The sequence below is a fragment of the Apteryx mantelli genome, chromosome 3 (genome assembly GCF_036417845.1).
Source record: "Apteryx mantelli isolate bAptMan1 chromosome 3, bAptMan1.hap1, whole genome shotgun sequence".
Taxonomy (NCBI): domain Eukaryota; kingdom Metazoa; phylum Chordata; class Aves; order Apterygiformes; family Apterygidae; genus Apteryx; species Apteryx mantelli.
The window spans coordinates 44,937,485-44,961,782 of NC_089980.1; the positions used below are offsets into that span (position 1 = coordinate 44,937,485).

At 44.4% G+C, this 24,298-nt stretch overlaps 1 protein-coding gene across 1 annotated transcript; it reads right to left on the reverse strand.

Moving 5' to 3' along the window:
* Positions 1 to 19: 19 nt before the first annotated feature.
* RSPH9 (radial spoke head component 9) lies at positions 20 to 21,019 on the reverse strand. The gene is made up of 5 exons (XM_067293220.1): positions 20,721 to 21,019; positions 20,414 to 20,576; positions 19,409 to 19,538; positions 18,649 to 18,795; positions 20 to 1,188 (listed from the first exon to the last, which is right to left on the reverse strand). Exons 1-5 carry the CDS (start codon positions 20,945 to 20,947, stop codon positions 1,028 to 1,030), a joined length of 828 nt encoding a protein of 275 aa, XP_067149321.1. The 5' UTR covers positions 20,948 to 21,019; the 3' UTR covers positions 20 to 1,027.
* Between the last annotated feature and the right edge of the window lie 3,279 nt (positions 21,020 to 24,298).

A 24,298-nucleotide genomic window follows, 5' to 3' on the forward strand; every position in this document is an offset into this window, starting at 1 on the left:
CTTTTTTTAATGTACTGCTATTCCACTGAGCCTTGTATTGCTTTCATCAGAATCATCTGTTAATACCTATCGGCATGGACAGGAACAAAGGATGAGGATAAGCCCATATTACTCAGGAAATCAAATTAGATTATAATGGTTCTTTTTAGTCAAACTTTGTGAAGTGAAAGTCCTAGATTCAGCCCCTTGATCTGGCCAAGATCTTTTGGCTTTGGGAGACAGAGCCAACACTTCATTAATTATATTGAGATAAAATCTCTGGCTGACCCTCTCTATTTTATGAAGCTTTGAAACCTACAGTCCTTCAGAATGGAAAAGATCTTTCTTTCTTCTCCTGCACACAGAACTTCTTTCTGTCTTCTAATCCCAGTTCTGCTCAGTGACTTTTACTAATGGAAAAGTCCTTGGGTAATGATTGCCTTGAGGCAAATCTGAGCAGGTTTTGCAAATGACCACATGATGCCCACAGTTAATTTTTTTCTACAGTAACGTTTTCTGCCATGAGCTGGAAAGACCTCTCTTATTTTGGTGAAGCCTAACATCTGAAAAACAAGATACCCATCTCTCTTCAATGTGCATTTCTGGAGTTCAGGGTTTAGTATAGAGCTCTCAAGAGTATGCATCAGCTTTCTCCTCTGACTCCAAGGCAGAAACTCTATTTTTGGCATTCATGGGTGACAGCAGGCATTCATTCGTGTTGCCTCCAAATGAGTTTTTCTGTAAGCATGGTGTCTTTGTTCTCAGACAGATGGCCTAGGTTTGATTTCTGACCTAGGGCTCTGCCCTTCCTGGAAGAAATGTCATTGCTATCTAAAGGATCCGCACTGACACGTTACAGGGAATTCACTGTGGAGTTGAGGGAGGATTGCACACAGTGAAATCCTAGGAAACAATTAGGGCCAGAGTACAGACAAAAAAGAATCCTGTTCAATGCAGAGGTTTCATATATTTATTAGAATAAGCAATAAACACATATCTCAAAGGATAACATCTAAACACTCTTGAGTCATCAGCACAGGCAGCAGGGTCACAGCATGAAGGGCAGATCTAAGTTCTTCTCACCAGTGCCAAAGTAGACGTAGCCATATTGCTTGGTCATTGGGACATGGTAGAACGTCAATCCCAGCCACAGCAGGCTCCTCAGCACCACCACGATGCCTCCCTTCTCTAGCTGGACAGTCCAGGAGCCTGTATGAGAAGGTGCTAATGAGTCACTGCAAATGAGAGGGAAGCAGCATTCCAGGAGTAAGATGTCCCTAAACTGGCAGAAGGATTGTGGTGGGTTCTGCCTGACTAGTTAATAGTGCAACAAGGCTGCATCAGTACACTGGAGTTTCTGACACCAGAAAAGAAAAGAGTCAAAGAGACCAGAAACTTTGATGCCCTTTCTCTTTTGGCACTTCAGCACTATAGACTGCCCTCTTATTTCTAGATGTTTGTTTCTAGTTTCACTTAGCAGCATATTCCCACAGCTATGATGGTAATGTGATACGCGTCACAGGAAGGGACAGACCCCTGGAGCTCCAGTTTTGTATACTTTATCCCTAGGAGTGAGAACAGCTATTCTTGGCTACTCTTGAGAGTAGGCAGCAGTTACTCTAACAAGCTCTACAACCTACTTGGTCTAGCTAATAGGTTGTCCAAGCTATATGGCAGTCCTGGGCAAATAGGTACAGATACAAAATTTCTTCTCAAAATAAACTCATAGCATTAGTAGTGAAAAGAGGAAGAAGGCACTTTCCTGCCCCAAGGAAGATTGGTTTCTCTGATGCAGGTACTGGAAAAGAGGGAAGAAGAGAAAGTTAAAAGCAGAGTATTTCCCATCTCAGAAATTTACAGAAAAGATTAATTCCCTTCAGTCTTTTTTGGCTCCACCATTGAAGGGGGTGTGTGTGGTAAGGGCAAAGGGATTAGTTTCAGTGTTAATTTTGCTTTGGCTCTGCAGAGAACGTTCTGAGCCAGTGTGAAAATGCAATTTCTCCTGGATGCAAGGAGCTCTGAGCCACTGAGTATTTGTTTTGCGCTTGACATGACAGCCTGGGAACAATGCTGGAGGGGAGAGGGCAGGAATATCAGCTTGGATTCAACACTAAGGGCAAGGAACTGCCAGGAGAAGAAAATATGAGCTTCAGCACCAAACTAGTAACAGCTAGAGGCTAAAACATAGGGAAGAAGGTTCCTGCTGAATCTCCTTCATCTAAAAGCAAAAGCACCAGGCCCAAATCGCTAAAACTGCAGTTGGAGCTGTTAGGATACTATTGGCCTAGAGTCCAGCTGTGAGCCTATCTGCACCCAAAGCCAGAACTGCTACTTCCAGAGTAAGCAAAAAAACCCTAATGTATTGGGCCAGTTAGTATTCATCCTTGTAGATAATTTTAGGCTCATCAGTTTATGCTGTGACTCATGCTTATTCATGTCATGGTTAGCCTGGGGAAGGGCTTTTGTGATCACTGTCAGCTGCCAGTCCTCCCCCTCCCCGTAACTTCTGACTCTTAGCCAATTTTAGTCACATCTGACAAAGGGTGCTGAAGGGCTTATATGCAGCAAGTTCCTCCAACAGGTCTCCACAGGACAGGGTTGACTGTAGCTCCCAAAGCTATTTGTTTGGTCTGCCCGTAGTCAAGAGGAAGCACAGTCTGTTTGGCTCACCTGATAGCCAAGAGGCAGCAGCTAGCTGGGCAATCACTGTTTGCTTAGCCTTGGGCTCTTGCACGCTCACAGCAGCACATGTAGTCTCTTACCCAGCTAGATGGCAAACTACAATAGTTGAGGGCCTGAGGGAGGGGAAGTGACAGGGGAAGGTGAGGGGAAATGCGTATGTGGGGGCTGCAGAATGACAAAAGAATAACATGGTTCAAAGCCCAGCCTAGTAAAAGTAGGTGCTATGAGTTGTGCTGTTCACCTGTTACCTCACTGTGTTTTCTATTTGTATTTTTGTACTTTTGAAAAGTTTCTTGGACACCATTGTTTCCCCTGTCTTTTTTCAGTAGCAAGTTTCACAGGTTTATTATCTCATAATATATGCAACATAATTCCTGTGTCATCTCTGACCTGTTAGTTTTTAAAGTACCCTCTTCAGTTTTGCACCAAAAATGCTAAATGAACAGCAAGAACCCCCTACATTCTGGGACAGTCGCTGAACTTTCTGACAAACTGATTCTGGCTGCAATATAAAAGCACAAAGGAAACATTCACAGCCTTTAAAGACTCAGGAGATTTCAGCATTGGAGAGCTTACTTCTGACTCACTCCCCTCCATGTTTCCACTAAAGACAAACAGCTGAAGTTGCAGTAAACCAAAGCACTACTTAATATGGGGCAAAATCAGTACAGGTGTATGCCATCTTTGCAGCTTCCTTGCACTGTGACATTCTTTGCACAAGTCCTATTTGCAACATGAACTAGTGACTTCATCAACACTGGTTTCACAAACAGGGCACCCATAAGTTTTCCATGCAGTCTCCAGTGCCACTCATACACACATACACTCATACACACAAGCTGGACTGCATCTTTGTCATACCTGGAATAAATACAAATATTATGGTTCAGCCACTGCCAACTCTAAATTGTGATTGCAAATTCTGACTGACTGATTGAGTCTCCTACAAAATCTGCATGTTCTTCAGAAACTTCACTACTTGGATAGCATGGAAAAAAAGGGGTAGAAGAACAGTTCACTACAAAGCAGATCATCCAGTGACTGAAGCACTACAGCCATCTGTTGTCAAAACCCAAGCTTTCAAACAACTTCTTGAACTTTGCCTCTACGAGTTTTCATTGTTTGTTAGTGGCAGCAGCTAAACTATGCATGGAGGTATTGGGAAACAAGTATCAAGAAAATGGATCTGAATGTAAGTGTGACAACTAACTTGTCCATTTCTCCTTCGAACACTGAACCGAGTTCTCTTTCAGTGCAGGGTTCTTGCAGTTTCAACCTGCAGAATTGATCTGCAAGCCCTTCATCCAAATACTCAGCAATTTTACACATTGGTTTGCAGGGAGGACTGTAAACTTTTGGAATAGTTTCTCTGACAAGAAGCTAATGGAATGAAGAACTCTTACTGTGTTTGATTTTGATTTTGTGTCCACCAAGAAGCAAGTCTATCAAGAACAGGGCTGTGCCTTGCTGGGTGGTGAAAGCCTTCAGGGATTACCCAGTTTGTTAACACCTCCCAACATACTGAAAGCATCCAGCAGCCTGTTTACGTGTGATAGCTTGTTGAACACATACACAATCTCTATTATAAAAATAGATAATGATGAGCTCTCTGCCCCAAACTAGTTACAATCAAAGAACAAAAGGAAATGCCTGGAGGATTGACAAGTGGGAACTATGAGAGGGAAAACAGGGATATTAATGCTCTCAGGAACCATATCTGGATTCAGACTTCTTTTTGTCAGACAAATTCACAAAGAAGGTGGAGCACATCAAGTTCAGCTTGATTAAATCCCCATATCTATGCTCTGGGGCAATATAGTACAAGTCCATGGTCTCCTCAGAGCACGTGCCCAGTGTCACACAGGCTTATCCATCTCTGTGGAGTATTCATCAGCTCTTTACTGATCAAAGGAACTTCCCCTACACCTTCAGACCTGGCAGGAATGGATAGATGTAATTGAAGTCAGCTCCATTCACTTTTATGCTAGATCTCCGAAAGCTGTGATGTGCAGCTGCTTCATTTCCCTGCAGTCTGTCCAAGTTGCAAGCTCACAAAGGGCTCAAGTTTGTCATTTCACAAATGTGAGACCTCTGGAGAATATTAAGGTGTTATATTATACTCTCCAGGTCTAATTGATCCTTGATTCTGCATCTAGTTCTATGCAAATATAGACAATTTTGCTGAGGTTGCACAGTAACTCTTCCTGTGAAATGAGGACCTGAACCAAAAGAAGCAGGTTACTCAACACCAATCCCAACAGGGCCAAAGCAACATTGGTTGGAAACAGGAAGAATTATAAGGAACTGCCTGGAACTATGTCGTTTCCACTCATATTCTGTTTTCAGCCATGATGATGACCAGTCTTAGAGCTGTTACTTATTCTGCACACCCGAACAGCAGTAGCAATGCCACCTTCCATCTTTTACTAACCAGAGCACTGGGGTGATTTCTCTAATCCAGCTATCAGTGGTGATTTATTCAGTTTACTTCTCCAGACTGGACTTTTACAATCCACAAAACCCATTCAGAAACTGCAAGTTGATACACAATGCTGGTGTCTGCCTTCTAAGAAGATATCAGAAGAAAGTTCTGCAATCTATCTGCTGATCTTGATCCTATTCTTTAACATTCAGGTGAATTAGAGCCCAGTTTCTCAGATACTAATTTTTACCATACCTCACCATGTTAGCAGCATTCAGGGAAATGTTTCAGGTAACAAAGTTATTGTCTGATCTCATGAGACAATCAGCTCAAATTTCATCATCTTCAAACAACAAGATGCTTTTTCAGGCCCACCTCTTCTTGTAAGAGTTTTAAACAGCCATGTCATAAATCACCTTAAAACTACTTTAATCAGTAGCTGATAAACAGTATAAAATAATAGCTTTTAAAAATCTTCAAATTCTTAATCCTACAATATTCCATAAAAGAAAATTTTCTCCTTCAAGCAAAGGTCTTAGATATGCATCTGATAATACAATATAAAAAGGGCTCAGGAGAACTAGGAAAATTATATGCTTCAGTTATCCCACATTTTTTACTTCCCTGCTTTTACAAATGGCTCTTGGAGTAAGGTCATCGCATAGGAACGTACAGGTCGGGAATTAATATAAAAATGCAGAAGCAGGATGCTGGGTTCTAATCCTTTGTTACATTGGCCCAGTGTATCACAGGGCAGTCCCTGCACTCATCATTACCTCTGTGTCAGGCAAGATGTTTCTTACTTGGAGACTGAGAAGCTCAGAGCATCAGTCTATAATGTGCACCAAGACTCCTACGTAGAAATTGTCAGGAAATTAAAGAACTAAAATAATTATCATTTGCATTGGAGAGAATGCAGTTAGAACTAGGAGATGTCAAGTAAGACCTGGCTTTCCTAGAGTTAAACACTGCTTTTAAGTTACATCTATGTGTGAGCTGTAGCCTGTATTGTCCCTAAACCAGGCAGCAGGGTTAACTCCCCAGTGCTTTGCTCATCGGCAAAGCTTGCTGAGGCACAGGGAACTGGAGGTCATTTCTCTCACGCTAGAGATTTTTCACAGTAACACTGCTCTGGTAAGGTTTCTATTCTTCAAAATATATATATATATTTATATATATTATATATTTTATTTATTTATTTATTTTTTAAGAAAAGCAAGTTAATTCTTAGGCTGCACCCAGCAAACCTAAGTAAGCCAAGCACTGCCTGTGCTGAAACTATTGCCTGTTGCTGCTCCAGAAGGGAAGGGAGGATGCTGCTGTGTGGGAGGAAAGAGCATGGGAAAAATATCTGCTGGATGAAGATCTGGAGCTTCCTATTCCCTCTTTGGAGCAGGCTGAAGCCTCCACCCCTCCACACACAGGCAGGAATTCTGAGGAGTTCCTTACATCTTTCCCAAACAAGAAGGAGCTTTGAAGATCCTGATGCTCGCCCAGTGTTAAACCACTGCCTTTTTTATGGCCCTTCAACAGCTGCCAGGACACCAGGGCTGAATTTCAAAAGTCAACCTCCTTCTCAGCTGCTTCTTCCTTTCCAGTCGCCGACAGAAATCCCCATCTCATCCTTCATGTCTGTCTCAGCTATGGGCTGAATCTTGTAATTCACAGAGGCAAAGGAGTGCGTGACATTAGCTTTTAAACAAAAGCCTTTTAAGAGGGCTGTTTTCGGAAGAACTTTCCTGCCATGACTGGTCCACTTTCAGTATGACCTCTCATAACATTGCTGCTTTGGAGGTGATTCAGCAATGCCTCATTTTGGAGCAAGCTTGAGAAGAAACAGCTTTTAAACCTAAACAGTCTGATACCAAGGCTTCATGTCCCAAAACCTCACACAGGGTCATAAAAGTGACAATATCAATTCCTCTTCAAAGGAAGAAATGTCCCAAGGGAAAAGCAGCTACAGCATAGTTGCACTTAGCTCTAACAACATGCTGCAGCAAGAGCACGCTATACCATATCTTGCTACAGTCAGTCCTGGTTGAAAGCAAAGTACTGGGTTACCAGACAAATATTAATACCCAGAGAGGGGCAAAACAATCACTTCCCTTTGCAAAAGCTTGGCTGCTTGGCTGCTTGACCCGAAGCACTTAGCTCTGACAAGGCTACACTACACCCATGGGATTTAGCTTCTATTTCCCTCCAACAGAAAAATCCTACACTGGGGAGAGCTTCTTATTCTTAATTTGCTGTCTGTAGGGAACAAAGACAAATTGCAAAGCAGAGCAGCTGCAAGGAAAGGTCACTGGGCTCTGGCTCTTAACAAATTTCACCACACACACATTTCACGCACAGCCTACCAGCCATAAGGATACATCCAAATACTCTATGTGGGGCTCAAACCCCTTCATGCCACTTACTGGCTGCAAACTAAATCTCTTTCACTTGCCTGACACACCACCTGCACCCCATATGTTAACACTGCTGTCAATATTTCCAATTCCCCATATAACTATTTAATAATAATTAAATAAAAGCACAGACTGGTTGCAGGTTCAGTACTATTTTAAAAAGCCACCAGAGCCAGGAAAGTGGAGCTTACAAACAGTCAGACGCTGCCAAGAGGCTCTTGCGTGGTCCTAATGCCTGTCACATTTTGACACACAAATACAATGATGCCCAAACCTCAGAGTAAAATAATCTCACTTTAGAGGCTTTTTCTCTCCATTTTCCTCTCCCACTGGGAACTTCTCTGCAGCAAGAATGATAAAGACTGGCCTAGGCCTTTTGATTACGCACAAAGTACCTGCTTCCTGCCAACAAGACAGACTCTGGGGCTGCAGTGCTGTCCTAGATTCATAGTATTCAGGTGCCTTAGAGTGCGGGGTAAAATTCAGGCCATAGTTAGACATCTGACAGCACTGTGGCATAAACCAGTTGAAGCAGCCTCTGCCCTCAAACACTTTTTCCCCCTGCATCACTCCCTCATCACAGAGACCGCAAAAGTGTTTGCTTACTGCTCAGTGAACCAGGTCAGGGAAATGATCTGGCTGAAAAATAGTCTAGCCAAAAATAGAGTTATTTTTCCAGCTGGAATCTGGCTGCACAGCCAGCAATGCCAACACAAGAGAAGGGACAATGCACAGTCATAAATAAAAAGCAGAGGATGGGAAGGGCTGAAAAAGCTAGCACAAAAGTAATGCACATCAAAGTACAGCCTCCCTTTTAGCCCAGTTAGTTAGCCCTCTGGTCCTAAATTCACCTGATAATCAGAACAGAGCTAGAATTCTTTCTCCCACTAGCTCTTCTTTTTCTTTAAAAAAAAAAAAAAGAGAAAAGAAAAAAAAATGTCGATTTTGCACAGAAAGCATCTGGAACAAGGATTTGGAATGGGGCTGTGCCCTAGAGGAAACAGCAAGACAATATACAATCAAAACTTAGGAGGAGTGGGAAAAGCTGATTAAAATCCCAGCTATTTGAATTCCGACAACTACAATACTGATTATTGTATCTTGGGTCTTCTGTAGTAGATTCAGAAATCTCTCGGAGTGGCAAAGCACCCTCCTTCCAAAGTGCAGGTTTCCCCTGGATCCCATCACACTCCATATTTCTTGTTTAGCTGGTCGCTGTGGAAACGTTTTTGGAGCGTGCCAGGAGTCACGTAGCATCTACCTGGGGAGCCCCTGCATTAATCCGTCACCTTCGTGGACTTCTGTGAGCCCATTGGTTAGTAGGAAGAAAAAGGAGTCTCTCGCCCCTCCTCGCTCTGAATGAAAGACGCTTCCTCTAAATCTTGCTACAGGATTTCAAGCTCAATCCAGCTTCTTTGGGGCTTTTGTCACCAAACAAATGTGATGTCTTTGAAAGAAAGATTAACAGTTTGATGAAAGGATGCAATAGACAGCTTTGTTCTAGCCTTCTTCCCCCTAGAGCTTTCGGTCACTGTCACTTTCTTAACCAAGGGAGAATATCTGTCTGACTCTCAGAGGAGATTACGGCCACCTTGTAAGATTCTGCCTCTCCTGATCACAATGCACTGCCCACTTTGAGGAGGTGATGATGATGAACAGGCTGGATTAGGGGCAAAGAACCTCACATTGATCTCTGAATTCTGTGAGAACACAAAGCAGGTGATGCTGGGATTCAAAATCCACTGAATGCTTAGAGCACATCCAATTCACTCTCCTGCAGGAGGGGCAAGGCTACAAACCCTGTCACTGCCTGAGTTAGACATCTTACCTCATCATCAAGTTAGCAGGACTAGTTAAAAGGGCTTAAGACAAGGAACAGATGGCATGAATCATGAACTGTGGATGTTTTCATAATTGGCTCAACATGAATTCTGGCCCAAATTACCTGTAGGGTTTACCAGTTTCTGAGAAGACTGTCACACAGAGCATATCCATACAGCATAGCACAGTTGTGCTGATATTTGAGCTAATTCTGAACACTACAGATGACTAAGCATCTTCTAGTGCTTGGGAGAGCCTGGATATCTCTCCACAGCCCAACTGCTGTACAAATATACCCACAGATCAACCGTGCCTCAGCCTTTTCCCTCTCCACGCAGCCACATACCTCTTCAGTATGCTGAATCTCAACCCATATGATATTTGTGTACAGCAAAACAAGACAATGCCTGTTGACTCCCTTCCTGCAAAAGCTTTATGGTCAAAGGAGCAGCAAACAGCAAGGGAAAGCTGTACACAGGGCTGGCACTGACACCTGCTCAGCAGGCAGGAACTGCCACTTCTTCTGTGGAGCCCTTCCAGCAAGAGATTGTTCCTAGCAAGAACTGACCCGGTTAGGGCTCCTTCTGACCTCTGGTAACACAGAAGCTGCCCTGGGCTTTCGCCTTTGAGTAATTTTTCATCATTCCCTAGAAAAAGGGTTAGTCCAAGGTTGACCGATGTGGTGATAAAACTACATCTTTTGGTTCTAAGAGGCTTTACCTGCATTTTCCATCAGTTCAGCAAGAAGCTCATCTCCCTTTTCATATCCAATGAACCAAGAACTGAAATGGAGACAGGCTGTGCAATGCTTTCTTTTACTGAGGAAGAATAAACTTTTAATACAATCCCTGGAAAGCTGCTGCAAAGACTCTGCTTCTGTCCTGATTATTTCACTGTAGCAGTCAGGAGGGCGAAAGACTCCACCACAGCTCTCAGTTGATGGGCAGCCCTGCTCCAGTATAAACTCATCCAAGGCCTCTGACTAAACAAGACCCCTGAAGTGATATAGACCTAAGACCCAGAAGTAGTGAATGCACTGCTTTATTACCCATAGACACAAAGCCCAAGGTAAACAGACTTCTTTCCAGAAATCAAGGCAGTCCACAAACAGCCAGTCAAAAGCTATAATACTAGCTGGCACTGGAGTCCTCCAGCTGTGCTGCCACATGAGAGATTCCAGTCTAATCTTGAACTCCTGAGCTGGCAGCACCCCAGCTGCAGGAGGAACATGGCATATTGCTCCCAGGCAACTCTTTTGGGTCACTGAAGGAGTGGCCCTGACAGACTCTATAGGCTCCACAGTCCACACACATCACTAGCAAAAAGGATGAATGTGTCTACCTTTGAAGGAGGAAGGAAACATCTATTTGCCCACGTCCATTGCATGCATGTGACCACTGAGGATGCTAAGAAAGCTTTTGGAGAGTTCAGTGCCTAAGCTTGGAAGGGACAGAGTCTCTTCTCCATACCTACAGTTCAAGAGGTCAATATACCACACACAGTCTGGGAACTCCAGCCTCACCTTCGACTCAATCTGATGCTCTTCTCAGTGCTTTTCTTTCTCATTTTACTTTTCTGTGGTTTCCTTTGCTGTGCTCAGCACTGAGAATGCTGGCACCATAGTGCACCCTGCTGGAAGGCAGCAGATACGGCCATCCTAAAATTACTCCTACGGATGGCTGATTTCAGTTTTAAAAGAGAAATTCAGGTACCAGATAAAATCTCTGCTTTCATTAATAACCCACTAAGCTACCTATTCGGTTTGATTCCCATATCTGAAGGCCTCCAACTGTCTGAACCACACTCATCTGCTGTACTCCTTCTGTATCACTGTGTCATAAAGCTTGTTTGTAAAACAACTTGTTTAAACGTCAGATAATTCCATGGGATATCACAGCTCAGCTTCACAGATTCACCAATCCTAAGGACCACTGCTCCTAAGCAAGAATGAGGATAGCTGTGAGCCACACTAGGTATTTTGGGCTACATTTTGAGCCACCTCTTTTTTTTTTTTCCTCCCTAATGCTGCACTGCTTTCTTATTCATTATGGGTCTTTTAGTTTGGATTTCAGTGAGACAGCTTGAAAAGCCTTGTCCCCATGTGGCTCTTGGCAGGCTAAGGAGTAAAGTGCTCTTGCTCTCAGCTTTCACAGAGCTGGGGAGGTGCTGCTTATTGTTAAGCAATGAAAGGGGAGGGCTCAGGTCACATCTGTGAAATGTTAGCGGGGAAGGGAGGCTGGGTGAAAGTAGGTGGCCAGCACAGCATAGCACTTTGCTGGATTTTGCAAGGCCACTGGGGAGATAGGCAGCCATTTGTCTTAGAGCCCTGATAACAGGCCGACTTGCTTTCTGCTGGCTAGCTGGGGGTTGTAAATACCTCTGCAGACATAGACTCTTCAAATGGCTGGAGACGGAGACTGATAGGGGATTAATCGCTAGGGGGGGGTCGAAAGGGAGTTAATTAGGTGTGTTAATGCACAGAGATAAAGCAGGTTCATGTCTCCTGGCCCTCTACATCCCAGCATCTGGGCTTTTGGGGCAGCTATGATGAGGCTACCAAAATGGCCCTTAAGACTGGCCGAAGGAAACACAGCAAGACACTATCTCCCACTCAAAAATGCAACCTCTCCATCTTCAAGGGCCCATAAGCACCAGCTTTTGCTAAACTGATAAAGTGTGTGCTAATGAAGCTCAGAGGACAGGAGGTTAGTGTTTTAACCCAGGCTACTGTTCAGCAAGTTTATGGAAAGGCTAGTGCCAAATGTATCCGGCCAAGGAAATGGTCACAAATCCCTTTGTCTGTAATGCTGTGTAAGGAATGTTCCAAAAATACCTCACTTTCTGAGCAGCTGTTACCTCCTCCACAGTCAAAATAGTAAAGGAGCTGAAATTATCTCACTCCTAGGCAGTTTTCCCCCTCCTCTAGCAAAATCTTGAAACAACAAGAGGACAAGACTATGATCCATCCTGCTGCTGTATGCCCATTTAGGATGCTTCCATGAAATCTCTCCCTGCATTACACAGACTCAGCAACTCCATCTGAGGGAGTCTCAGTTCAGTTCAGCCTCCAGAATGGACAGTGAACAGTCAGGAATCTTCTCAGTGCCCCTTTCACAGAATCACAGAATCACTGAGGTTGGAAGGGACCTCTGGAGATCATCTAGTCCAACCCCCCTGCTCAAGCAGGGTCACCTAGAACACATTGCACAGGATTGCATCCAGGCGCGTTTTGAATATCTCCAGAGAAGAAGACTCCACCACCTCTCTGGGCAACCTGTTCCAGTGCTCTGTCACCCTCACAGTGAAAAAGTTTTTCCTCATGTTAAGATGGAAAGCCTTTAAGCCTTCATGCATCATAGTTCAGAAAGCAAAGCCAGCTGTCCTGAGAGTGCTGTGCCTCCACTCACTGTCTCAGGAGCCCATTGTCATCTCTGTGTCCTTGTCACTGACAATGAAGAAGTCTGAGCTAAATGTCAACCTCCGTAGCCATCGTCAAGTTTATAGCCAAGGGGACCAGGAAATCATCTGCTCTGGGTTCCTACATACCACTGGCCATTAAATTACATCCAGTTATTCATGTCTGGGACTAGTAACTTACATTTGCATTTGGCTAAAACATATCTCCGAGAAGGACATTCAGCATGATGCTAAGATACGAAGAGACACAGAATCATCCATTGCCCTTACTAGTAGGTAATCATTTCACTGTTAAAATCTGTATCTAATTTTTCATTTCAATTTTTCTGGCTATAATTTCCAGCTGCTGGTTCCTGTTATGCCTTTCTCTGCTATACTAAATAGACCTTCAGTACCCAATACTTAAACTCCATGGAGTATTTACACAGTGTGATACAGTCATTCTCATGTTCTTTTCTGTAAGATAAACAAATTAAACTGTTTATGTCTCTCACCAGCCCTTGAATCATTTTGTGGCTCTTTTCTGCAACCTCTCCAGTTTTGCAATGTGCAGTAATCCAGTCCTGATCCCACCAATAGTATATGCAAAAGTAAAGTCACCTCCCTATTCCTATTTGCTACGCCCTTGTTTATACATCCACAGATCATATTAGCCTTTTAAGTCTCAGCATCAGACTGGGAGCTCATGGGGAGTGGGACGTGCCTGGATTTCCTTTCAGAGCCACAGCTTCCAGAATGCAATTCTCAAAGTCTGGCTTGTACTCCCTGCTCTTAGAAACAGGTTTTGCAGTTAGCTCCATCAAAGCATATTTCATTTAAGTAAGCCCAGCTTACTGGATCTCTCTGGCTGTCCTCTCCTTGTCATTATTTGTCTTTCCACCAATCCTTTACTTCTAGATCATTTATAAACATGTTGAAAAATATTGGTACAACACTGGTCCCAAATGAAACCCCTTCAGAATCCCTCCAGAAACACCCATTCAGTGATTTCTGAATCACAACTACTGATCAAGATCAGTTTGCGGGAATATTTCTGCAATGCCGGGATTTATTAAAAGTTAGCATCATAAGTATACCACAAGTCTCCTGAGATAATGCTTTCAGGAGTAAGTTATCTGGCCCTGCCAGTTTCATTTTTTGACCCTCAGTAACGGTTGCCTAATTCTACCCTCCCTTAGTAAACAGTCTGAAAACTGACTGAAACAGTATTTATTGTCTTCATATGATGCGAGTCTATATTGTTGTTTCTTTCCAAATACAAACCAGAAGTACAAACCAGAAACAGTATTTCTGCTCTTCCACATTCTTTTCAGCCATTTTACTATCACCATTTAGTAATAGTTTCCAGTACCATTGCTTTTCCTCTTGATATACTTGAAAAATTCTTCCTTACGGTTGTCAAACTAGCCAGCCATGGATTTCTCCAGGTTATCCGGCTCCCTTTGTCATTTTCTAGTCATTATAAGCTCTAATTTATATCAATCATTAATTGTTCCCAATTTTCTGCATCTTCTTTTACATTGCTTTTTTAATTCTAATTCCTGCTCTCAATCCACCAATGAACTGTAATAGGCTTTCAACTAAAAGCAGCTATTTCTTGACTGGAAGTCATGACTTTTGAATAAAATCTTCTCATAGAAATCCTATTTCCATCCACATCTTTTCCTACCTACCTTTTTCTTTCGCTTTGCCTCTGACCTATCTCCCTTCCTGCATCGGTTTTTAAGAGTGCCCTGTTGGTGTCCCTTATCTCCATATCAAAGTGATCTATCTGATCCAGTAATCTGTAACAAACCTTCAGAGTCAGCTTAATGCCTTTCTAAACTGTAGTTTGAAAGCAACAAGAAACTGAATTCTCCAGCCCCTATTTTATTTCCTCCCAAGCTTTCCATTCTGCACTAGTACCTTATGCTTTCTCCTGGTTTCTCCAATCTTTCCTTCATCTTTTCAGAATGAAGCATTGCTTGATCTGATACTGTGGTCACAGTAAAGTCATCCGCCCCCCTCCATTTTCACTTTCCTATCATGTCCATGCCTGTCAAGTGACAACTATTTCATATCCACACATTAGGTCAAGTGAAAATGCTGCAGGCATGGTAGGAATTACTGCTATTTGCTTTGCCAAATTTCATTCCATTATTTAGAAGCACATGAAAAACAGCCACAACTCTAGTTCCTAAAATGCTATTGGTCAGGGTGACAAACTCCATGCAACAGAAAGGACTGTGCTGGCAATCTGCCAGCAGCTCAAAGGCTACATCTAATTGTGCATAAAGTTGAGCAGATTGTCTGCTTAGACCAGAGCAAACAAGCTTATCTTTAATGCAGACATATGGCCAGCAAAACCTACAGATCCCAGCATGCAATGTTCTGGCCAGCTGGCCATTTGGATCAGAATGAAGCATACAGTGGTGACAGAAGATCAGTATCACAAACCCTCCATGTTCAAAAATCATGAGTCAGGCCACTCAGATTCATGAGTTTGGCTCAGAGAGCAGGAGATTTTAAAGGGGAAAAATAGACTGAATATCTTTTGAGATGGTAGGTTTCACATTCTCCCACTTTCCTCTGCAATCATGAAAAAATGTATTTTTTAATAAAAGTTAAGATTTTGCTAATCACTTGCTAATCACTTGCCTCTGGGAGCTGAGATGCTAAGAAAAAACAGAGAGGTTCCCAGTATGATGAGGGGAGGAGTAGCAACATATTCTGAACTCTTAAAGTGCAGAGATAACCAGATACACACACAGACAGAATCTGGAACTTGCAATCACCATAGATATCACCTGTAAAGATAAGGATGGCAGACAGTTTTGTTATAAAACACCAGTTGTTCCAGTCTTGCACTAAACTCCCTGCTTTTACCATTGTATCCTTTATTCAACATGGTTTTAACTTCCTTTCTTCCCACCTCTCAGCTGTCATACAAAATATTCTCTCTGCCTCCAACTTTCCATTCCGTAAGACACCTCTGCTCTCCTATAATGACACGCCATACATTTTATGACAGTTACCTCCTTGACAGCCATCACAAATGCTTAGTCTCCAGTTAATAAGAAAACCACTCCAATAGAGTTGTTACTTTTAGACAGGGAAAATCAGCCTTTAATCTCTCAGTCCTGTTCTTTAGGTCTTCTAAGATGCTAGGGGAATTCTAAGGGCCAGTGCAGGCTGGGAGCGTCATTCAGATGTCGGTCACCCACTGGTCCATTTTTTGTATGTTTGCTGAGGGCAGAGTCAGCTCCGGCTACAATCACAATTCTGGATGCAGTGATGCATTTGGAAATTCCAACTTCTGCTCTGACAATAACTGCTCAAGAAAGGATCTAGCCAGGAAAGGCAGAAAATGCTTCAGGTCAAAATGAGGGGATTTGCCTGAGCTGTGTACAACATGCAAGAATAGGAAGAGCATTGTCGCTCTGGGTCAGGACTAACATACACTGGCAGAGCTGAAGGAAGGTGATCCAAGAACCAGAGTTTGAGTACCTTGCAACCAGGAATGAGTAGCTTTGGCAGAGCTGTGCTGATAAATATCAGCACAAAGCCTGTGTCTGTCCCCTGTTCTTTTTTTCGTCTTCACAAGCAACCAATATTTTAGGCAACCTCAGTGCTCCCTAAATAGGTGGGTTGTTCTTTCTTTAATGTCAGAGCTCCTAGCTGCATGTGACAGAATGCAATTAGAGAGGCTACATGTCTTGTTGATCCTGTAATCAGTTCCTGTCTTGCTTCCTTAGCCTGACAAGTTCATCCCATCAATCCCCACATTCAGTCCAAGAAAGAGCAGGGCAATAGAGCCAGAGCCGTGCAAGCACCATGATCAATCTTTTACTCTTCCATTAAGAAGCATTCAATTGCGCTTGCGCTTGAGCTTGGGTAGTCTTTGAGAAGTAACTGTGTTGAAGAGACCGTGATCTGCACTAACAGCAACAATCTCCGCTGAAGAGGGGGCAAAGGTTCTCACTTCCACTGACCTCAGGTTGCTACAGGAAGCCAAACATGCCAGTGGCATGGCCGAGTCCTGCTTTCTACCTACCACTGGGTAAAACATAGCTGCAAGTCAAATTTTATTGAAAGACTTCCACAAAACCACCATCTTCATGTCTAATATCTTGCATGACCTGCTAGTTGCCTAGTCCCTTGAACCAGATGGGAAACTGCAGTATGAGATCTGCAATCTTTTGAAGCTGCCATTCCCTATCACAACTAAAGGCAGCTAAAAACAGCTCTGTGGTGCAAATTAGCTTCCAGGCTCTTAGCCCCTGGTGCCTGTTTCCTAGTGGAAACACAGAAGGCACTACAGATTCATCTCCTGCTGCAGTGGCTCTGTGATTTCAGGCCTCACAAAACTAACCAGTTTCCCTATCACAAAAACTAGAAAAAAGGAGGAAAAAAAATTAACCAGTGACAAAGCCTGAATTGCCATATGAGGCCACCATTAAATGTTTTTAGGAGGTATCTAGGAGCCCACTTGCAATACTCCTTTTTGAGTAAAAAGGGACAACACAATAAGCTGCTGTATGTAAAGATGTGCAGTCTCTCCAGACTACACCTCTGGAAAATGACTGCAGCAAAGACATTCCCAGTAAGTTGAATAATGGTTTTCATTTTAACACTGTTTTCACTCAGAACAGTCAAAATATTCAGAATTGAGGCCTGAGTTCACTAGATTCTTTCACAGTTCTTTTTTGGCAAAGGAAAGTTTGGGCAAATATATATATATATATATATATATATATATATATATGACACAATTTTTTATATATTTTTACATATATATATATATACACATATACATATATATACACACACACATATACATATGTGTGTGTGTGTGTGTGTGTGTGTGTTTGGACAAAGTCTGGAAAGCTATTTACAACACTGACAGTTCTCAGTCCTTCCAGCCAATTCCGTCTGTCACTGAGAGCTACTGAAGGACTGGAATAAAACAGCAAACCTAAATCTTGACTTTCTAGACAGCAGGATGTGGAACTCCTTTACTCCAACCAAAAAAATGCAGCAGATTAGCAAAAAGCAGTTAGAAACAAATAGCAAATCATTCCTACTTTATAAGCATAATGCTTTTCTGTAGAATTGTGTGTTCCCATACATACTGCAGTAACAAGGAACGTAACTGCAGACTGGATGAGATATATAAAGACTCACTCTCACTCTGAATGAGAAACTAGATCCTATTCAGAGCTCCAGAAGCAAAACAGCCATATAAATCCAATCTGCTAACATCTCTTTAGAGAAACATCCTGTCAGAGTTGTCCCATGGAGGCTTTAAAAAATACATATAACAGTTGTCCCGTAGACCAGGAAGGATGTGGGCTGAAGATACACTGCTGTGTGCACATCCTCCTTTCTCCTTCCACACTGTGTAATACTGCTAGAGTACAGATTATTCCATTACAGCATTTCTAACACAGTTTATCAGAGGAAAGTTTGAATCCAGCCTCTCAGAGATATCAGTTTAGTGTTAATGAGAGCCCATTTAGATAAAAGAGAGCAATACTGGGGGGATGGGAGGTGTGAAATACTTTAAACCACATAAATTCCCTCTACCACTGGTGGAGTTATCTCCCCCCATCGGGGCACCAGCTGTCACAGACTTCACTGCAGTCAGGAGGGATTGCGGCACTCTGGCAGAGAGAACTGGTGCTGTGGTCAGAAGATAACCTGTTGTGAGGATATGACAACCCTCACGCACTTAGGTCTTACCATCTTAAGGGTTTATATCTCTTAAAAGAGGAATCAAGAACAAGATTCTAGTAAAGAAAAAAGTTCTTCTACAGATTAGCAGGGGCTTCTCCCAAGCATACAAGCTCCGCAGTAACCCACACATTGCCTACTCAGTGCTTCCCAGACTACTCAGATTGCTTTCCCTTTCATTCCATCTCTTGACACTGCCCTCTTTACCTTTTGGGATATCATGCTCCAGAGAGTCCAGAAAGTCTGTAGATGGGTCCAGGTCAGCCTTTTCCAGCAGTGTTTTATTCTTCAGGTTAACAGGCTCAGTCAAATGAAAATAGGAACTTAATTTTTTTGCTTCCGTCAAAGAAAGACCTGCAAACAGTCATTGGTGACTATGAACACAGTGAGCTGGGCTGACATACATTATATCGCATAATATCTTACTATTTTCTCTAAAGCACAGAGTGCAGGACAGAATCACAGTGTTTCTCCAGTGGTCCCCATGGAAGTCCAAAGACTTGCCAGAAATGGGTGACAGTACACACTGATGCTGTGCATTGCAGACCATGCTAATTGCAGTCCCAGATAAGCAACGGACATTCAGTCAAGACCAACTCTCTGTGCCCATTTGGTTACATCCTATATCTAGATGGAGAATGATCTTACCACTGCAGTTATAATTGCTAAACACTGACATGAACTATACATAGATAAATGAGACTACAGGTTAAATGACTCAGAGCCATTAGTGTCTCTCCTCCCACCCTCCAGAGTTGAATCATGCACCTGAACCTGATTATATTCACAGCTCTACAGTGTGAATCAAAATTGCAGTAGTGACACTGGATTCTCTCCTCTCTGTTCATCTAACCCAAGGAAAAAATAAACCTGAAACCAAAACATCACTAGAGAGAGCAAGTCATCTTCATTTGCAGCCTTTATGATCAAAGTACAGCCGATCCTAATAAAAACAATGAGAATTTACCTTCAAAGTTTCTGTTTTCATGCACAGACCCCAGGGGAGTCTTCACAAATGAACCCCGGGGGATGATACCAACTGCTTTATCTATCTGTTCTATCGTAGCTACAAGGCGGGCCTCCTCCTTGATCACGGGCTTTAAAGAAAAATAGGCAAATTTTAAAGGCAGGGTTTTCCTTGTTTTCTCTACTGAAAATAAACTCAAGGCGACAATGGAAACCACAACAGACTCATCAGCTTGGAGCCTGAAAGCACTAGGAGGATGATCACAAATCAGACATTCTTCTCATGAGATATGACAGAAAATGTGGCTAGGAGCAGACATTCTAGACTCACTGGGGAACAGACTGTCCCTCCCTTCAGCCATCCTTCTCAATTAACCTACTTGTAACTTGTCTATTCAGTTATAAATAATGGTATCTGCAGTTCCTGTATAAAGCCTCAGACACTGCAATGAGGATCTGTACGAATTGTGCATAATACAACATAAAGGAGAAAGACTAAGAATATTCCTGAGCCATGTTTAATTCCAGGAGTGACTGAAGTAAGAGTTAAATCAAGAAGCTGTTGCTACACAATGACAGAGGACAGGAAGCTGTGTGTATTCTGCCTGAAGTGAACAGGGAGATTCTTGAGGGCAAATATCTTAGAAGGAGCATTACCTGCAGCCAATACTCTAAGAACTAGAGAACAAGCCACAGGAACAGCCCTTCTTAACAGATGTGAGATAGGCTAAGTTCACATTGACCCAGCTTTTCCTAACTTTTAGGGAATCAGTCAGTGATACCAAGGCAAAAGTGCACCGGTTCTGAAGGAAGAGCTATTCCCAAGTGGGAGATTTTGTCCAGAACCGCCCAATTTAAATGCCAATGAAGAAATGAGTAGGAATTGGGCTGTTTCTGTGACCCATCAGCTGTGTATTACAAAAGAGGAGCGGCAGTCCCAATCTGTTCAGTGTGAGAGGGGAACAGCTGTAGCGGGGACCCTTCAGAAATGTTGTGTTGTATTTACCTGCTGCCCATCTTCAATTAATTTCTCGGCATCTTCTGCCTTTATCTCAGTGAGCTCATACTCAAAAGAGGGATCCCCCTGGAAACGGCCCTTCAGTTTCTCAGCCTGCGCAACCGTGTCCTCGCTCGCCGGCGGCAGGAGGCTCCACTCCACGCAGTTCAAGCTGTCAGCAACAAGCGGGGCCAGGCCCGAGCCGCTGAAGCACGGGGCCCGCCGCAGCCCTGCCAGGCCCCCCGGGACGCGGCAAGGCCCCCCCGGCCCCCCCGCCCCCCGGCCCGGCCCGGCCCGCGGCACCGGCCCCCCGCACCTGTAGAGGCGGCTGCGGGGCGCGGCGCGGTCGGGGCCCAGCCCCTCGGCGATGTAATAGGCGCCGCGGAGGCCCTGGATGCGGCCCCAGAACCAGACCCGCTCGAAGCGGTAGTCGCGCTGCAGGAGCGGCAGCGAGGCCCCCAGCGCCGCCCGCTTCTCCGGGCTCAGCCCCGCGCCGCCGCTGGCCACCAGGTCCAGGGCGGCGGGCAGCGACGCCGCGTCCATGGCGGCGGCGGCGGCGGGCAGCGACGCCGCGGACCCGTTGCCAGGCAACCGTCGCTAGGGCGGGCGGGAGCCGCGCCGTGCTGCGGCTCCTGGGTCAAAGGTGACCGCTTACTTCCGCTGGGGGGCGGGGGAGGGAGCGGGCCGCTGCTCGCCGGCAGAACCAGGACGTCAATCAAATTCAGCGCCGTGGCAACGCGGGGGGGGAGGGGGAAGAGCGCGCGCGCGCGCGCGCGCGAGAAGCGGTGTCGCCATGGCAGCGGCGGCTCCCTCCTCCCTGCCTCCCGTTGCCAAGGGAACGGCGCTGGCGGGCGGGCTCGGGCGCGCAATGGCGGCAGCCCCGCGCCGCCGCCGCCGCCGTGCCGAGGCCGAGGGCTGCGGGCCCAGCGGCGGGGGCGAGCCGGGGAGCGGAGCCTCTTGTGGCGGCCTCTGTAGTTCAGCTGCGGGGCTACGGCGGGGCCCCGCGGCGGCAGCTCCCTCCCGGGCCGCCCCTCCGCTGGCAGCTGGGGGAGCAGGGCCAGCCCGGGCGGGGGGAGGCCGGAGTCAGCCGGCGGCTTGGCCTGGAGCAGCCTGTGCCCCAGGAGAAAGCAGGGTTCCGGAGAGAGCCTGCGGCCAGCTGCCCGGGCAGGTGGATCTGGGTGTGCAAGTCCTGTGTCCCCCAGAGACGCTGTGACAAAACACCTGTTATGAATGCAATTAGGGGTGGTTTTCCTGGGTGGTTCCTCGACTTCAAGAGGCCTAAACCCACACATCAGCACAAAAAAATAGGAAGACATACAATTATGTTGTGCTTTGGTTGGGATACCACTCAGGGATCTATATTCCCCACTCCTTACATGAACAACAGCAAAAAAAACCCTCTGAATCTCAGTACTTACTGTGTCATTATTACTGATCTTATTATTTGGTTCCTGTATATCTATAAATAGATTTTTTTTTATTTATAAATGCCAGCATTCAAATCACTGGTTGGGGGCCCATTTTGCTGAATCACATACAGACATCCACAAAACAGCTCCTGCTCTAAAAACCTTGCAGACCAGCTTAATACAAAATTCAATAAATAAGTAATGAGAGCGTGCAGCTGCTTGGACAAGTAAAGTTTGTGTCTGATATCTTCAGGAAATTTAAACTTTTATATGTGTGCATTGTATCAATATATATGCATATACACGTATATTTAGCTTCACTGTCAAGTCATAAATCCTTGCATTTCTTTTTCACCTCTTTCCCATTCACATCTAAGGTAAACACTCATCCTGGGGCTGCTGCCTGTAGCAGTTGTCACCTGCTTTTCTGTCAAGTGAGATGTTTAATGAGATGTACAGCGTGCAATCTGACCCATTAGTTCTACTTAAATCTCACAAAAAGCAATTCAGATTCCTGAAGGTAAGCACCTCTCTTCAGTGTGAATCACACAGAACGTGCAGGGGTGACCACAAGCTTCCTGTCTGTGCTGTCGCCTACCACCTTGTCTTGCTCTGATTTTCCCTGTGGTATTAGGAGTGTTCAGGCTTTGTAAATTCATGTAATCACTGATATTTTTACAACCATCTGTTACACTAATATTTTATGATATGGCTATCTGGCCAGTAAACACTATGACTGCAACCCAAACTCATTTCATGCGAGTCAGAGAGGCAACCTGAGATCATAATGAATTTCTGCCACTGTCAACCACAACTGGATTCAAACCAGATGCTAACAGCTGAGAGGCTCTTTAGCCTGTTATGGATCTTCTAAGCCACCCAGTCTCCAGTCTCTGCCTGTCTTGACTGAAGATTATCATAAAGGAAATCTATAGCTTAAGGAAATTCTTCCTGGTTTGGTAAAGTCTGGTGGGTAACTGTATTCTGCCTTGCTTTGTCTTGACCCCAATTACTAAATGCCGATAAGGATCGGGAAGTAAGTGGTTGTATTATTTAACAAATGAAAGGTCAAAAGCACTGCCATTCAGCAAGGTCAAAGGTTACCATCACTGTTATTAAACAGTTTGAAAGCAGTTTCCCCCATCAGTTGCTATCCCAGGCTCAACCAAGAAGCAGCTCAGGAATCAGGCAGCCAGGAGGGAAATACATAGACATTAAGTATCATTCAGATGGTCTCTGATTAGGCGGCTTTTCTCTGAGACCTGCTTCAGGGAGGGAAAGTCCTGTGCTCCAGCAGGGCACGGCAGTCTCCTGTCAGAGCACCAAGTTCTCCTGGCTCTGCCCAGAATGGGCATGTACCTGCGTGTCCCACCATTTAAGCTCCTCTCCAGCCCCGCTGCCCCATTAGAACTGGCATCCTTTGGGACGAGAAATCAAACTCAGGTTCCCCTGCGCTCATCTGAGCAAGATACTGAAGATACTGAAGATCACAGAGCCATCTGCAGAATCAGAGTCAAACATCTTGATTCGACCAGATATGTTTAGGTTGCTGCTCAGTGCACAATGGTTCCCATATGCCTTGCACTGCTTCATAAAACATTTGGAAATGCCTTTAGTGCAGTAGTAGGAAATTAGCTCATCTTCCTTCATGTTCATTTAGGATGCCTCACCTGAAGAGAAAGAAAAACAATTACTGAGCCAGTGGCCTGATCCATGTCACCTTTCTGTTAGTACAGATTATGAAGGCTGCCCTAGAAAGAGTCTTGCAGGACAAATGCAACATTGCGCTCGGGTCCACTAGGCCATCACTGCTCTTAAGCTATGCTCCTATCCATGGTCCTGGACATTCTTCATGTGGTGAGGACAGTCTGAAGTTCGTTCTCATGGAGCAAGATGCAGATAGGGGTTATTCCTCCCAAGTGTGCTGAATACAAAGCCTAACCTTCCTCCTGATTATCTCGAAAGTTCGGACTTCACTGGCTTCAGAAATATTGTGGCTTTGAATGCTTTTTTTGCGTACACATCACTACTGGATATGGTAGATATGGCAGTAAAAGACAGTAAACAGAAAGGAAAGTACAGGGTGTTTTTCAATAAGGAAGGCACGATAGATGGCTGTATAACTGAAGGGGAGGAGATTGTGAGTGGTAAAAGGTTGAACAAACGTCAAGATCTGCAAAGTGAAACCCTGAGCTGTGCTGAGCATAAAATAAAGAAATGGAGCTGTGTAACAGTTGAACAGCAATAGAAGGGACTAGGGATGTCCCTACTTCTTATAGTACAGGCACCTTCCTCTGTCTTGGAGACTGAATTAGATGTGGAAAAACTCTGGGAATACTTTGGCTGCAAACTGTTAGAAGAAAAAAGGTTTTTTGACTTGTCCAGGACTAATGCCATTTTCACTAAATGACACCTGAATTAGCTGTGTGCTGGTACTAAGAGATTTGAAGAGGAAGGGGTGGAAGGTGTGTATTATCTATGTGTA

Bases quoted from the DNA above. Each gene is read 5' to 3' on its own strand.
- RSPH9 (XM_067293220.1), bottom strand. From the start codon at position 20,947: ATGGACGCGGCGTCGCTGCCCGCCGCCCTGGACCTGGTGGCCAGCGGC. The intron at 20,577-20,720 runs GTGCGGGGGGCC...TGTTGCTGACAG, and splicing joins CCCCGCAGCCGCCTCTACAG to CTTGAACTGCGTGGAGTGGA. The intron at 1,189-18,648 runs GTAAAGAGGGCA...CTTCTCATACAG, and splicing joins GGAGCATGATATCCCAAAAG to GCTCCTGGACTGTCCAGCTA.